This window comes from Platichthys flesus, chromosome 8 (genome assembly GCF_949316205.1).
Source record: "Platichthys flesus chromosome 8, fPlaFle2.1, whole genome shotgun sequence".
Taxonomy (NCBI): Eukaryota; Metazoa; Chordata; class Actinopteri; order Pleuronectiformes; family Pleuronectidae; genus Platichthys; species Platichthys flesus.
The window spans coordinates 13,458,607-13,474,456 of record NC_084952.1 but is presented as its reverse complement, the minus strand read 5'-3'; the positions used below and the strand labels follow the sequence as shown (position 1 = coordinate 13,474,456).

General features: G+C 42.0%; 1 protein-coding gene and 1 non-coding gene across 3 annotated transcripts; both read right to left on the bottom strand.

Moving 5' to 3' along the window:
* Positions 1 to 330: 330 nt before the first annotated feature.
* Positions 331 to 15,295, bottom strand: zgc:152774 (uncharacterized protein LOC553526 homolog). 2 transcript variants are annotated; one of them, XM_062393667.1, is made up of 18 exons: positions 15,185 to 15,294; positions 15,024 to 15,096; positions 10,481 to 10,613; positions 9,545 to 9,765; positions 8,753 to 8,900; positions 7,376 to 7,529; positions 7,097 to 7,225; positions 6,767 to 6,886; positions 6,560 to 6,663; positions 6,125 to 6,256; positions 5,491 to 5,607; positions 4,637 to 4,705; positions 4,122 to 4,173; positions 3,673 to 4,022; positions 3,274 to 3,372; positions 2,222 to 2,612; positions 1,645 to 1,808; positions 331 to 1,191 (listed from the first exon to the last, which is right to left on the bottom strand). In XM_062393667.1, exons 1-18 carry the CDS (start codon positions 15,221 to 15,223, stop codon positions 1,035 to 1,037), a joined length of 2,652 nt encoding a protein of 883 aa, XP_062249651.1. In that variant the 5' UTR covers positions 15,224 to 15,294; the 3' UTR covers positions 331 to 1,034. The 2 variants fall into 2 exon arrangements, with proteins under 2 accessions (XP_062249651.1, XP_062249652.1); XM_062393668.1 differs by lacking the exon at positions 3,274 to 3,372 and having other exon boundaries at positions 15,185 to 15,295.
* trnak-uuu (transfer RNA lysine (anticodon UUU)) lies at positions 8,325 to 8,397 on the bottom strand. The gene has a single exon. It is a non-coding gene; the product is annotated as a tRNA-Lys (tRNA).
* Positions 15,296 to 15,850: the final 555 nt, after the last annotated feature.

The following is a 15,850-nucleotide window of genomic DNA, read 5'->3' as shown; positions in this document are numbered from 1 at the left end:
TGTAAAGGTAGCACTCTTGTGGCTACTGCTGCTCTTGTCCAATACACAGAGTATGTTTTGTACCTATTGTATGATCGCATTCACCAGATGGTTTATACTGAGAGGTTGCAGTTTGAATACATATTTGTTATTGATAAATACGATTCATGCATCTAAAGAACAGATAAAAGCTCCAATCCACTGTCCTTTACTGACAAAGACTCAAATGTCTGATAGCCTGTGAAGCCAGTTGCCGGAGAAATGGTGGTTCAAAACAAAAGCAACAAACAATAGATAAATAAATTGTAAGGATTTCAGAAGTCGACAAAATCACAACACACTTTCACTGTAGACGTGTGAGAGAACCATGTTTTATTACTCGCCTTGACTGCCACCTTATGGCAAATAATAGGTACTGCAAACCACGTTTGTTTACTGCAGTGACGGTTTGAAAATAAACATCACACGGTTTTAGTACAAGAAGCATGACTCTATGACTGACAGAATAATTTGACCACGTGTATAAAATGAATTATAATATAAAAGTTAAATAGTTAAAAAAGCAGGGAGAACACACAGCAGCAGAATATCACACTTTTTTAAAGAAAACAAATTAAAACACAAGTTTAGATCAAAAAGTAGATGATACGTGTAGATAGGCAGCAGATATATTATGGGAAAAAGGTTGAATATAAGCATAACTCTGACTGTGTTTCACCACTTTGACCATTAAAGTTTTATAGTAATTATGGATAATATCATATTTTTGAGTTGGGATATCAATCTTTTTGCAACAAGTTAAATTACAACTGCTCTTCTCTTTACATTCATGTTTACCACAGATGTTTGTATTAGAAGAATTGTAAACTTATATTTAATTGATGCGGTGCCCTTTCTCAGCTTAATGCAATTTGAGGCACAGTGAGTAAATATAATAAAATAACCTTCAAATATTATATTGCAGAGTTCGTCGTTATTAATTAGCAGATTGGACTTAGTTTTATTTACCAGACTTTCATAGTTTCAGTGAGTTGATCATAGTTCCAGCGAGTTGATCATAGTTTCAGCGAGTTGACCTCTATGATCTGCTGCAGGATGTCGTCCACGTCCGTCGACTCCAGGCTGATGCCGGCGAGGTCCAGCTGAGGCAGCAGAGCCGTGAGGAGCACCACCATGTTGTGACGGATCCCACGCAGATTCTCCTGAGCCGATCTGTTGGAGGATTAGCTTCGTTATTGTAGCTGGAGAACCTAACAGGTTAATTCACTCAGATGTGTACTGTACACATCTGACTGTATATATTGTTGTCTTTTATATTGTTGTTTATATTGTTCGATATTGTTGTTTTTATATTGTTGTTTGTAAAGAGCACTAACCACACCAAGGCAATTTCCTGTATGTGCAAATATACATGGCAATAAAAAGAAATTCTGATTCTGATTCTGATGTAACCCTGGTGGGAGGAGCTTCATTTTTTACTCAACAAAAAGAACAAGAACGCAAATAAACCTAAAGCATGGGGCCTCAGTGTTTTTGGAGAAGTGAGAGGACAAAAACAGAGGAAGGCTAAAAGAGAGAAGCTGGCATTCACACTATTTCTTAAAATAAAGCTAGTGGGGCCTGCGTAGTTAACTGTAAGTGTTTGTCTGTTCAGAACATACACACCTGCTGTCTTCACAGGGCTCGCAGTCACCGTCCCTCGTCCTGCTCTGAGCTTCAGTTTTCTCCTTCCTGACTTTGCTCTGCTCGTGCTGCTCCCTCAGTCCAGACACGGCTCCCTGACCCTGGACCTGCAGCGTGAGGCCCGGGCGGCTGGATGAGGCAGAGCTCTGGTGCAGAGGACGGAGAGAAGAGAGACGTTTTCTGTTAGACGCTCCTGCAGGGTTTCTGAGACTGAGCCTATTTAGACGAATGATTCTACTCAATTAAAAATAAAGCATTTTCCATTCTCTCATATGTGAATGTTTTGGTCGACGCTCAGTTCAGTTTGATATTCTTAAGGGTAAAATAAAATGAGCATGTCACCTGATCTGTTTATGGGGGGGTAACCTGAACAGTGTGAGTGAGGCTGCTTCAAGAATCAATTAAACTAAATCATGTCGTTGGGTATTTTACCATGAGCGAACCACAAACTACTCCAGGCACAGTAAAAACACTTCAATATAACTTTCAATTCCTTTTGAGTTTTGTAACTGATCATCATAATAATTAACCTAAGATGTTTGATATAAACTCTGCTGACCTCAGCCGTGTCCATCTGGCAGCCGACCTCTCTGCTCGCCGGGGCTGCCATTGTGCCTCGAGACTTTTTTGTGTCTCGACCGAGAAGCGCCCGCAGCTCCTCAACCTCTCTCTCTAAAGCAGACAGCTTTTGTTCTGTAGCCTCCTGCTCACTCGCTCCGAAATGCAGCGGCCCGGTCTGCGTGGAAGGGAGTGGGCGGGTCCAGGTGAGGTTAAGGGGGGTTTCCTGCCCTGTGTCACCTGGTTTCTCCACCCGGCAGTGACGGTCCTGATTGGTTTTCTCTGAGGTAAATGTCTCGGACACACATGCTGGCTTTTCAGGATTCATCTCCTCCACCATGTTCTCTGAGTCAGGGGGTTGCTCCTCCCTAAGACCCGACTTCCTTTTAGGGCTACAAAGAACAAATACTCGTGAGTTTGTTGAACACCAGAGCTGTGTGAAAATCATCTTAAATGTATGCATATATATTTTCTGTTTATACATTCTTGGGAATAGTTATCAATAACACTACACAGTTCATGGGTTCTTTTTCATTTTCAAATATATGCTATTGTTGTGTGATAATGCAGAGGAAAAAGGACCATATATTTGACTGACTCTAAATTTATTTTTAATAGAAAAATCTGTTACTTATTTTGTCTCTAAGCAGTGGTAACGTATTTCTAAAATGAATCGGTCAAATATTTAAGGGATCAATTGACTAAATTACATTTAAAACATTGTCATTACTTTTAAACAAGTAATTAACAGTATTTTCTGAACTAACATCTACATAAAGGTAAAAAGAAACGTCGAAAATCATAGTTAACTGCATTATCTTGACTAACAACACAACTATGTAATGAAGTATCTCAGTTTGTATTTGAAACTTAAATATATATACTTACAATGGCTAAAAGTTGGGAAATCAAACTTAAAGGGTCTTTTTGAGAATCTTTCTGAAGAATATACCAGTAGATTATTCTATAGTCTGAATTATAGACAGTATATAAAGATGGATGACACTTGCTCCCACTATCAAGAAATGAAGCCAAAATATCCCAAATACATACTCTGCCATCTTGTGCATTTGAAGCCAGAGTCTACGTATGGTGTCATTTCCCACCGATACACGCACCCGATCACTCGGGACACAGCTGTCAGTCACATCCCTTTTTAGAGCGACAAACAAAATTAACAAATTAAAACTTACTGGAAACATGAAAACTTGAACAAACATCACCGTGATGAGACAAATAATGACAGGACGAGTCTTGGATAAAATTTGAGCTATGATGCACTTTGACTTTTTCGTTAGGACATCTGCCAACACAGAGGAGACAGGATTTACGCCCTGCATAGCAGAAAACCACCAGGTGGCGATCAAGGCTCTTTGGCTTCACTTAAGGGGAACTGTTGTGTGGTTCATTTGTATATAAAGTCTATGGTTCTGAAGATGCAACATATCTCACCTTAATGTGTCTGTGGTCTCCTCTTCTCTCTCCACATCTGCATCTTTCTTTCTGTCCGTCTCTTCACGTCCTTGTGAGGTTTTCCCCTTGTCTTTCTTTCCCCTGACTCTGACAACAGACTTCTGTTTTGCGTGCGGGTGTTCGGCCGTCACCCTGTTTTGTGTCTGTGCCTCATCACTCGTGTGTGTGTCTGCGTGATGATCTGTGTTTGTCTGATCATCCTCACATGTGTTTTCCTCTTGTTGGTATCGATCATGTGTCTGTGTAGACCGGTACGTGAGCTGAATTGGTTCTGATGAACAACGTGAGAGGATCTGATGTTTAGCCACTTGGTCCCGGAAGTCACACACCTGCAACACACACGACAAAACACATTTAAAACACAAGTTCAGAAGTGGTAGACAAAACAGAGGACATGAGTTTCTGTATAAGAAAAACGTTTCACATACCTCCTCTGATCTTTCTCTTTTTCTGCTTTTGGGATGGTCTCTGTAGGAAAATCTGAGCAAAATATAATCTAATAATCAGTAGACATTTTGATTGCTGCTGACATGATATCTACAGTTCGTTGTATGGTGCTACATACAGCACTGCATGTCCCTCATTTCTAATAAGGTAATGGTACATTTTTTGTAACCATAAAAATCATATTTCTTTATATCTGAACAAACATGCTATACTATGAGGAAAACAAACATGATTCTGTGCTCAGTAAATGTGTTAATAACTTTGCTATTATCAACATAAATGGACAATAATAACCTCTCTCTTTCTCTGTTTAACTTGTCTGCTCTTTCTGTGATTACCTCACTCTTTGTGCTCTTGAATCCATTGACTCTCATTTAGCTACAATCAGCAGCAGACCAACCCCCCCCACACACACACATCCCACCCACACACAGATACACACACACACTCACACACGAACGTCTGTATGTTTGAGAAGAGAAATAAAAAAATGTACTGTTTCTTGTGGTTTTTCTGGTAGCTGGGTGAGAGCATCTCCTCTGCTTCCTCCGGTGATGAGCAGCTTCTGAAAGGCAACAACACCTGATTTAGTCACTACAGAGTTTCAACACAAGCCCTCACCACAGCCAAACACACTCACACACACCAGATGACTGTTGAAGCACATGTAGATGTAGTCTTGTAGTCTTCTGGTAATTTATTTTGGATTGGAACTTCGTTGTGAGGTTGTGGCTCATGTTTGGCTGAAAATGTAACGTCTAATTCGAAAGGGTCACTCGTGAATACAACTAACTGGTTCCTTCCGTTTGACACTGACCTGGTAAATGTCGCTGAATCGACTCCATGCACTCATAATGTGATATAAGCACTATGTAAACTCTTCAACATAACACAAATGACATAAATAAGTGGCGTTGCCCTTTACTTAGACACTTTATATCAGTCGAATGTGAAATGACTTTTTCCAAACATTACTGCAGTAAACAGTGTGGATGGTTTCAAGCTTTTTTTTGCCTTTCCTATGTATGTTGTATTTATTGCGTTTTTATGTTATTGTGTTTTTATGTCCTATGTTCATTGTATGCACCAATTACCAGAGCAAATTCCTTGTAGGTGTAAACCTACTTGGCAATAAAGTACTTCTGATTCTGATTCTGATTCTGATTCTGAAGTTGTTTGTAAATCAAACCAACTCTACAATGATCTGATTTGTGGGCGGAGGGTTGCATCGGAGGGTGTTTGGTGTGTGTTTGTGTGGTTTCATCTGAACACGACCAGTGTCCGACATAAACAGTGTGAAAATAATTTAGCTGCGGCTCAGTAAAATAATGCAGGAGATCAATTACGCACCTGTAACGTGGGTTTGGGTTCTGGCTGCAGTCCCACCTCTCAGGCGCGTCACTGTAGTAGCTCACAGGGACGCTGCGCCATTTCAGACACTCTTCACACTGGAGCAACTTGGGACCCCTGCCAACACAGACGTACACACAGAGGGGGCCTTTATTTGGGTGGTCCACTTTTAGAGAGTTTGACAGACTTTCAGATCCTGCTTTTGGAGAGCTGTCTGTTGAAGCAGTCAGAAGGTGGGATTATAGGGAAAGTCCCCTCATGAGTAATAAATAGTATTTTAAATGATCTCTTAATCTCTGGCATGATTTCCTCAAAAGTCCCTATACCCCTATGCTACAGTATTACTACTTTAAGGGTTTATATACCATGAAGTGGTTTCATCTGTAATGTTTACAGATTCAAAAGCACATGAGGGACCAGATGATCCTCATTCCAACACATGAACAAACTTGAATTACAATAATTAGATCGACGCGCCCTTCATGACACCTAACAACATTGTACACATGGTAAACACGGAGATAAATGATCACTGTCAATCTAAAAACAAAATGGATAGGGAGAGAGTGCTCCGGTTATGAAGATACTTCTTTCACCACAATAAAAAATGACGACGACAACAGTCAACACTGACTCATCTGCGTCTTGCTCATCGTCCTTCTCTTCTCTGGAGTCGACAGCGTGGAAGTCTTCCTCTCTCGACATCTTCTCTGTCACCTCCTTCCAGTAGTCGTTGAGTTTCAGGCCCAAAGCACCGAGTGTGAGTCTTGAGAGGAGGCAAAAGGAAAAGACATTGATCTTCAATACTTGTTTCTTGACAAGGCTGTTTCACTGAACAAAAACAACATTGTGTGGCCAAGATACCTTGAAAAATATGCTGATAATATCAAGATTTCCACTTCTCTACGGCAGAACACTCACATTTGATGTGGAAGCTAATCTAGTAAGAACCACATGAGTCATAACCCTGTAAATACAGGTTGTGGCATAATTTTTTGCGTTTGTCTGCTCTATACATCAACTTAAGCACCGAGCTCTTGCAGACGCCCTGCCAGTGTGTGTGTTGTACCTGTATTCCTTGGTGTATTCAAAGTCTTGCTTGTTGTGAGCAGGTTTGAGAAAGTTACACTCGATGATGCCGATGACGCCGACTCCTGCTCTTTGACCTGAACCCTGCAGAACATTGGGAAGTGAGATTTAAGAAGAGGAAAATATCTGTTAATACTCGATATGGAGGGAAGCAGTTTCACGCGTGCATTGAGATAAACAGCCTTACCTTCAGCTGGCAGCCCACTTTCTCATAGGCTTTAATGAGTCGGTTCTTGTGATACATCAGGATTCCATAGTGGTCTTTGCTTTTCAGATTCATCCCAAACGTCACTTTCACCTTCTCTTTCTGACACACATCAGTAAAGGTTAACAGGGCTGTGGTATTGCTTTTTGCTTCTTCTTGAGAAGAGATGAGAGCATGTGTATCGGATGACAAATATCAAAGTTATGTAACTAAATAGGATTTCTAAGACAAAAAAAACCTTGGAGTTTGCATTTTCCCTTCTCTGACTCTCAAACACACACGCACACACACACTCAGGAAGCAAAGGGATACACTGAAGTGGGGTTTGTACACGTCGTGCTCAGTGTGTATCAGCCTCTGCGACACCACCTTGGAAATAATCTTCGTCCCCCTCAGTATGATCTGTATCCTTGGCCTCAGATACAAAATACTGAGATAGGCCTGTGGTAAACACAAACACACAAGATGTAAAAGTGATATATTTTACATTTAAAAGAGAAATCGGTAGCTAATTGTTTTTATGGACTACTAGGTATATTAACCAAACTTATACCACAACCACACATGGGGAAATTTTTACCCTCGACTCACCTGGAGACTGAAGTGAATGTCGTGGGTGTTCTGCGTGGTTCTCATGGATCCACTGTTCCTCAGTCCCTTCCTCATCTCCTCGCTCTGAATCTCAGGTAAACGGAAGTCACTCACATCCGTCTCAAAGTCGATCTCTGGCTTACCATCTTTGGTCCTTCAACATTATAACAAAGGAGGCCGGAAAACAATGAATGGGGTTTTGCCCAGTGACAGTATATAAAGATGGGTGACGTGACATTGAAGCTAAATCATCTTGATCAGCCCCTAGTGGCTGGCTGGAGTACATGTCATAAACCCCGCCCCCTCAGTGTTAACACTCAGGGTTAACACTGAGGGGGCAGGGTAAAGGTACATTCTATCCATAGATGATTTCGGTCAAATTAAGAAGTTCTTATTACACAGTAATTCAAGTGTAATAAGCACAAGATGGCAGCCTCCATCTTGTGCTGATTAACCAATATATTTTGGCTTCACTTTTGTACAGTGGTAGGAAGAAGAGACTTGGATCAATCATGATATCATTTTACCTTTAAATACTTTGGCTGGCTAATCTTGATAAATGCCGCACAAAGTATTTGGTGATCTGATCATTATACAAAAGAAAGAATAAAGCAGTAAAATATAGTTTTACGAGATAATACCACATCTTTAAAGGTTCAGTGTGTAGAATTTAGTGACATCTAGTGGTGAAGTTGCAATTTGTACAATTTAGTACACAATAGTGAAAAATACTTCTAGGATTATTTTATATTCAACTTCTGCCAACAGATCCCTTTCACCTAATTCTTACACACTGAACCTTTACACTGTCTCTGATCCTCATACGAGGCTATGTATTTAAATGTATGCTTCCAGGCATTAATTTGTCTAAAGGCAGGATAGAACAAAAATCAGCTGCATGTTGACAAGATAAGCAAAGACAACATCTGGAAACCGCCAAAGAAAATACCGCCCGAACAGGGACTTGAACCCTGGACCCTCAGATTAAAAGTCTGATGCTCTACCGACTGAGCTATCCGGGCTCTGCACACACACACAAGGAGGTCCTTTATGAATGTGCTACTGTACAAAGGCAACACTACCTATTCACAATGTTCTCTACACATCACATTTTTGAACTCAGTACGAAAACCAAAGTGTTAAATGACAATTTGTGATATACAGCATGTTCTTTAAAAAGCTTTTAAGGCGCGACTTGTGCTTGCTTTCTAGCTTTGGACAGAGCTGTTTCCTTCTGTTGTCAGAGGGGATTAAGAGACAAGATGAGATAAATGAAGCTAAGCTAACTCCCGTCTTTGCACAAACTGTGTAACACATTTTGGATAAAAGTTAAAACAACTAAAATGCATGAGCATAAAAAAACGGTGTGACTCCTACCTGCGGATGTTCCAGATTAATATCTTGGTGCCTTTTTTGGAGAGAATGGAGGCAAAGTGTTCATGGATCTGCTCCTGGGAGCTGACGATGGAGTGCTGCAGAATTGCTGCCAGACTTGCCTCCGAGTCCTCGGTCAGCACCAACGACTGTGACTTCGGGTTTAAGGACCAATGTGTAAGATTTAGCGACATCCGGAGGTGAGGTTACACATTACATCCAACTGAGCCCCCCCCCTCGCCTCACTACTTCCTTTACAAGTGTAAGAGATTCTGGACATTCAGGAGCAGTACGGAGGCATTTTTGTGTTTTTTACATTAAAAGAATTGGTCACCATTTAATTCCATTGTATGGGATTTGGCTGCAGCACTTTTTACCCCTGAAACTCCAAAAGCGTTTTGTGGACTTAACCCCTTCACCCACCACCTCCATCAGCATAGTGGTGAGTAGATGAGTGAATAATTTTTTTTTTATGAAAAAAAAAATCACACTAAGAAGGATCTGAAAAATTATTTAGTCTGATCCAGACTGAAACCAGCTTTGTCGCACTTTACACACCTGTTATATTGGTTCATTCTAAACTGAATTGTCTGAAGAGCAAAAACCAAAAGAGGCAGATGAGAAAGTGCCAGGATTTCATTTGTTCAGCTCAATCCAGTCAATGAAATGCAGATTTCACACAAGTCACCAACTATTGATGGTTTACAGTAATGACCCCGGGGGGGGATTTGCTGAGGAAACAAACACACACAGACTCACACTCTATCTAATGATTCCCTCGTTCTTAAAGGATATTGGTTTGTTGGTTGAAGGGGACAATGGGCACGATGATGGCCTGGGCCTTGACATTTTCCAGGTAGGTCTGAGACAGCATTCCCACCGACTGGCAGCCGCCGTTCTTGGTGAAGATGAGTGCGTCGCGGCCCAGGCGCATGGAGCCGGACTTGAAGCCGTTTCCGTACAAGCCGATGGCCTGCTGACTGGCTTTGCCTGAGCCCTTCTCTGTAAAACCAAAACTGAACACAAAGGTGAAGGGAAAGTGAGGAAAGTGTGTACTGGTCTGTAGTTGCTTCTTTTTAATATTAGAACATGTTAACCTTTTTTTTTTTAATCATAAATATATATGAAGGATTAATGCTATAATAATCCAAATTCATGCAACAGTAGTGATTTATTCATCAACCTAACCTGTCTGTGATAGTGTAGTGACCTGTTTATGTGTGTGTGTTGTGGGGCCGTGGGAGAACGTGGATGTGTGGCGTCTTTATGAGTGTAGAGGGAAATACCTGACACACTTTGTGGTTTATATGAAGCTCCATTCAATTCAAGCTCAATTCTCTCACTCTCTCTACGCTTGTTGATCAGCTGATTGTCGGTGTCTTAAATGAGTAATCAGATGCTGCCACAGTCTCCTCCAGCCAATCATGCGGCTAATGTCAAACTTTAAATCCCTTCTCCTCTCTTAGTCAACCGTCATTCAGCGATGCCCATAACCCCCCCTACAACCCAATCTCTAGTAGGGGTCTAAAACGCCAAAAGACTTACAACATTCACATCGCTTTCCCTGTGTGCATGTCAACAAATGTTTGTTAAACCGTTCAAATTGAGGTCTGTCCTGATTGAAATATAGAAAAAGGAACAAAATGACTGTGTGTGACAATGTAAAAGAAAAGATTTCTGATGCAGCATACTTTCCTTTTGCGTGTTAACGTGATGGGAGTGTGCATGTACCTGAGCATCTTGTGCAGTCTGTTGGGGGTCATCCCGCTGCCATTATCAGTGAACGTCAGACAGAGGTGGCCGGCACTTTCAACTACATCTATCCAGATCTGCTTAGCAGTGACACCAGGATCTGATGCATTGTCTGTAACATGTGAGAAACAAACATCAACAGTGGATGTTTGCGTTTCCATTCCCAGTGTGCAGGGACCTATCTGCTAAATTTAGAAGTTGTTCAGGGTGGCGACACATTATAATGTCTCCACCTTCTGTCACTATGAAGGTCAAATAGTAAGTAAGAGGTGGTAAGACTGGCTTTCATTTTAAAGTGCACAGGGTGTGAGAAATATTAGATCATTTATACTTTGATTATGGTTAATTTTGTATTTTTAGCAGAATTAAATAAAAAAAAACACTGAGCTTACATTCATAAAACTGGGTGGAAAGACATAAATCATTTTTTTACATTTTCATTTGTTCCCCAGAGATTCATTCATGGATTTTCATAAAAACATAAATCATGCAAACTTAGGGAACTATTCAATATGAGATTGAGGGTAATGTTGGGTCTCGTTGGAGGTTTCAGATGTACTGAGTGCGAATTTGGTTCAAATTGCTTTGACTTCACACAGAATTGTTTGGAGTCCCTTGTCACATTAGGGCCTGTTGATGTAAAACTGATGTTAGTAGCCATGTGATCATCCTTATGATGTGCTCCCATAAACCTCCATCATGGGAAGCCGTTGGGGGACTGAAGTCCAGCAGAGTTCCAATGTTTAGTAAACGTCAATCATTTATTGATTTTGCTTTGATTCAGAAAAGAAAGAGCGTAATCGATTTCCTTTCAGGACAATTGAAAAGCATTTGATATTCATCGTCTTAAACAAAAGAACCAAAGCAGTGTTGATATACGAGTCAGTGTCCAGTGAGTAGGCAACAAGGTGGCCTGCTCTCCATGCCATACATTCACCAATAGCTACATAGCCCTTTTCCTAAGACCAGCAAAGATACTTTCCACAAGACAGCTTGGCTCTAAAATGAATAGTCCACCGATAGAATCCTGCCTCTAGATTGGCCTTATTCCTTGACAACCATCTTGAATTTGGAAGACGAAGACCCTGACCTCTGCCAACCAGCAGTTGGTCTTTGTGTAGACTCACGTTCAGTCAGAATATATGATCCGTGCTCTTCTGGAATGGATCGGCACCCAGCAGTGGTCGATCATACATTTTATTAGGTGGAAGCTTTCCTTAATGCAAAGAACTGTCGGACTTTGACTTGGCTCAAATGGCCAAGTCAAAGTTTCTATTCATTGTGTCAGTCACCAAAGCAGGTAGGTGATCTTCTACAGTCTTTAACAATGTGTAACAAGCCCAACTGGGTGAAGACAATGCCTCAGACAGATGCGATGACATCTTATATTTCACCACTTCTGCAACATTTCCTTTAAATTGCCTTCAGGCTCCGACAAGCCCCAATGAACATCGTCTTTCTATTCCACCGTCACTTGATGGGAAACGGATGCACTGGAGAAAACATCAGCCTTCAATGCCACAGGCTCTTGACCTTAATTGTGTGAGGACTCTAAACACAGAACTGGTGAGGTGAGCATCATGATCCAATACAATGTGAAGAGTTGGTTTTTGGGAAGGTACGGTCCATGATGTTAAACGGATCATACGCTTCCATCAGAGCGTTCCATGTGATGTTCAGACGTGTGCTCAACATTCCCCTGACTGCTGACGTCCTCGAGAAACTGGATGTTTTCCTAGTGGAGCTTCTCATTTCTCTCAAACTGCTCTTTAATCTCAATCTTAACATTTTAAGAATGTTGCACTGATTAGCAACACATCAACGTGTGACAGTGAACTCACATGTACACCAGACAAACAGGAGCCTGAAACTGGAGCATTCCATTTATTACTTATTGTGCTTTTACGAGTGAAACATGTCAAAACTGACCTCTGTGAAAAATACAGGAGGCCAGTTCCTGCAGGAATAGTTAAAAAAAATGAAGACAAATGTATATTAAAGTATGATAAAGATTCAGCACTTAATCCTTTACCATGTACACATGGATAATTTGTGCACGTAAACCTGCTACAAAATGTGATTGACTTCTTTCCTATTTCCAGTAGAGCAGGGGCTCCAAAGAGTCGCAGGGGAGGCGCGAAACAAGCAAAGAAATATTAGCAGTTAGCAGTTACAATAGCAGTTAACTCATTGTTCGTGCTTGCGTGTGTGAACAAGTTGGCCCATTGAAAAATGCATCGCTTTCTGATACAACCACCGAAGTCAGCAGAAAGGGAGGAGCCCACAAAAAAACGTAGGAAATATGATCCCGATTACTTAAAAATAGGGTTTACATGGTCGGGTTCCGAGAGCGCACCTCTGCCACAATGTGTGGTGTGCAAAGAGGTTTTGGCTAACGATAGTATGCGGCCACGCAAACTGCGCCGTCATATGGAAACAAAGCACACGACTTTAGTTAACAAGCCACTGGAGTTTTTTGAGAGGAAACGTGATGAATTGCGGTCACAAAAAGCAGTAATTCGTGCGTTTGGCACCACTAACGTCAAGGCAACTGAGGCATCTTATCGAGCTGCTCTCCGTATAGCGAAGGCAGGCAAGCCCCATACTGATGGAGAAACATATCTGCTCCCTGCAGCTAGAGAAATGTGTTCAGTGATGCTGGGAGAAGCAGCTGCAGCTAAACTTGACACGATCCCGGTATCTGACAAAACCATCCAGCGACGAATATCCGACATGGCTTACGACGTCAAAGAACAGGTGGTGAACAGTGTTCGCAAAAGCCCCATACACGCCATTCAACTGGATGAGTCCACTGACGTTGCACACTGCGCTCAATTGATGGTGTACGTCAGGTTTATTGAAGAGCTAAATGTGCGCGAGGACTTTTCCAGGGCAAAGAGTGCAATGTGTATACGGCACACGACCAAGTGTCTGGCTTCATGAAGAGGCTGGATGTGTGGTGTGCCCGTATTGGAAGGGGCTCTGTTGAAATGTTCCCGACATTGGAGGATACGCTGGAGAAGACAGCGCAGCCGCCCAGCTCTGTGAAACCGGTCATCAACGCGCATCTGAGCGGGCTGCGTGACCAGTTCGGAGAGTATTTTGGAGAGGAGCCACTGGGAAACCAGTGGGTCCGGAACCCCTTCTCCTTCCCACCCACAGTCTGAGATGATCTGAGCATACACGAGGAGGAGGCTCTTGTCGAGCTCAGCTCAAATGTGGACTTGAAACAGAGACTGGTGGAAATGCCGTTTACGCAATTCTGGTTGAGTATCGAGAGCGAGTTTCCCCATGTGTCCGCCAAAGCCATGAGAGTCCTGATCCCCTTCACCTCCACTTACCTATGTGAATGTGGGTTTTCCGCTCTGACCCTGATCAAAAACAAATACCGGTCAAGGCTACAAGTACAGGATGACTTGAGGCTGTTTCTTTCTTCTGTGCAACCTCGCATTGAACAGCTGTGCACATCAAAGGAGCGCCCGCACTGTTCGCATTGAGAATAGCGACAAGTGTGTAATTAGCCTAAAAGTAGGCCTAAATCGGAATATGGAATGTGTTGACGTCTGTTAAATTCAGGATATCTTTATTATTATTATTATTATTATTTCAGTTGACGTCTTGTGTTGACGCGATTTCAGTTTGACACTGGCGTCTGTTAAGTTGTCTGCTGTTGAAAACGATCGTTTATGAATTTGCAATGACAGTTCAATTTTAAAAGTAGGCATAGGCCCTCTGTTCGTGATGTTTCAATAAAAGTAGCCTCTGACATGGAAATATTGGATGGACATTTTATGAATAGGCCCTTTTTTGTGAATGTACTTTGTTAAAAGAAATACAATCAAAAAAAACATGTAGGCCTATTGGGCTATCAGTTGTTTTTGAAACAGCATTCCAGGAACACAAAATACCTGTGTGGTATTTTCAATGAAATTGAAAACCCCTGCAGTAGAGTTTGCCTTTCAGTTTCTTTTGCCTTGCAGTTTCATAACTCTGCACTCTGTGTTGTTCAACGGTGCATCTGCATATACGCACTGTTCTAGTCCTTCCTGTTAAAAGGCAGCAGCCAACAGGAGGTCAGCACGTCTGAACTAACACGAGGGGGGGCCAATCGAGAGGAGGAATGACAACGCTCACAAATCAACCAGTGAATCTTATAGACTGCTGAAACCTAGACTGCTCTCGTTGAAACAGACATCTGAGAAAAGGAAAGGGTGAAGATACAATAAACCTGACCACTCTTTTTGGAGTTAGTATATTATTGTCGGTGCGTAAAAGCATACACAATGCAGCTGACTTCTCTATAACAAGCCTGTGAAGTGTTGGGAGCCAGTTGCTGACAGACTGTAACCGTAATCAAATTACTGAGGGTGTGACAGAGGAAGTGCACACGTTTCACACGCGCGTCAACACAAAGACAAGTTAACAGTGTGCGTCATAGCAGAATAGTTCAGGAAATGAAACGATGAAACGGTGAAAAGCTGCAGGTGCACAGGAATAAACGCTCACTGCGTCTCGTATTTACCGATTAACTCTGCCACCGCGCTGAAGGGCCATGTGTGACTGGTGGAGTTGCTGTTCAGGAAGGAAGGACTCATCTGAAAAACAAATGGAAACAAGTCGCTCAGTTTGCATCATCCGTCAACAGGCCTCGAGTTATTTCATCCGAACTCCTGAAATACGCACAGAACTCAGACGAATCCCATGTTCGCTCAGCCTCGACATGATTGAGCTGCGCCCGGGCGCGGAGCTGCTGCGGAGTGTGTGAGTGTTTAGTGCGCAAAGGGAAACACAACTGTGGGCGTGACACATACACAGAACACAAACACACACACACACACACACACACACACAGGCACACACAGACAAACAGACAAACAGACATACAGACAGACAAGTAATCCAAAAACATGTTCAACAAATACACCATGGCTGTGATCTTCGGGGCACGTTATTCATACATTGGCTAATACTTACTCTCCACTTTTACCAGTCACATTTGAAAGTACTGCATCGTACATCATACAATCCAGAGTTTATCCATGATATATGCACATGATACTGAAGTGGACCATTCTGCATAATCAGTCATTTTGTAGTTGGTCAGGACATCTTGAGGTTCCCACTTCTCTTTATTGTAATCAGGGGGCATGTTCGAGTGCTTCAGTGTTGCTGATCTCACCTCTTCCACCACAAAACCCCTCCTAAAGCTTTCTGCTGAGAAAAAGAGCTGAGCTGTGTACTGCAAACCTGACCAGCTTCGTGAATAGAAGTGTTATAAAACAAGCTATTTCCCTTCTTGACTCAGAATTTGTCAGAGACATCATTGCAAAGCTGCACAGTGACATGTGA

Excerpts from the sequence above, each read along its gene's own strand:
- zgc:152774 (XM_062393667.1), bottom strand. The coding sequence starts at position 15,223 with ATGTCGAGGCTGAGCGAACATGGGATTCGTCTGAGTTCT. Across the intron at positions 4,174-4,636 it reads CAGAAAAACCACAAGAAACA|ATTTTCCTACAGAGACCATC; the intron begins GTACATTTTTTT and ends TATTTTGCTCAG. Across the intron at positions 4,023-4,121 it reads AAAGAGAAAGATCAGAGGAG|GTGTGTGACTTCCGGGACCA; the intron begins GTATGTGAAACG and ends TGTGTGTTGCAG.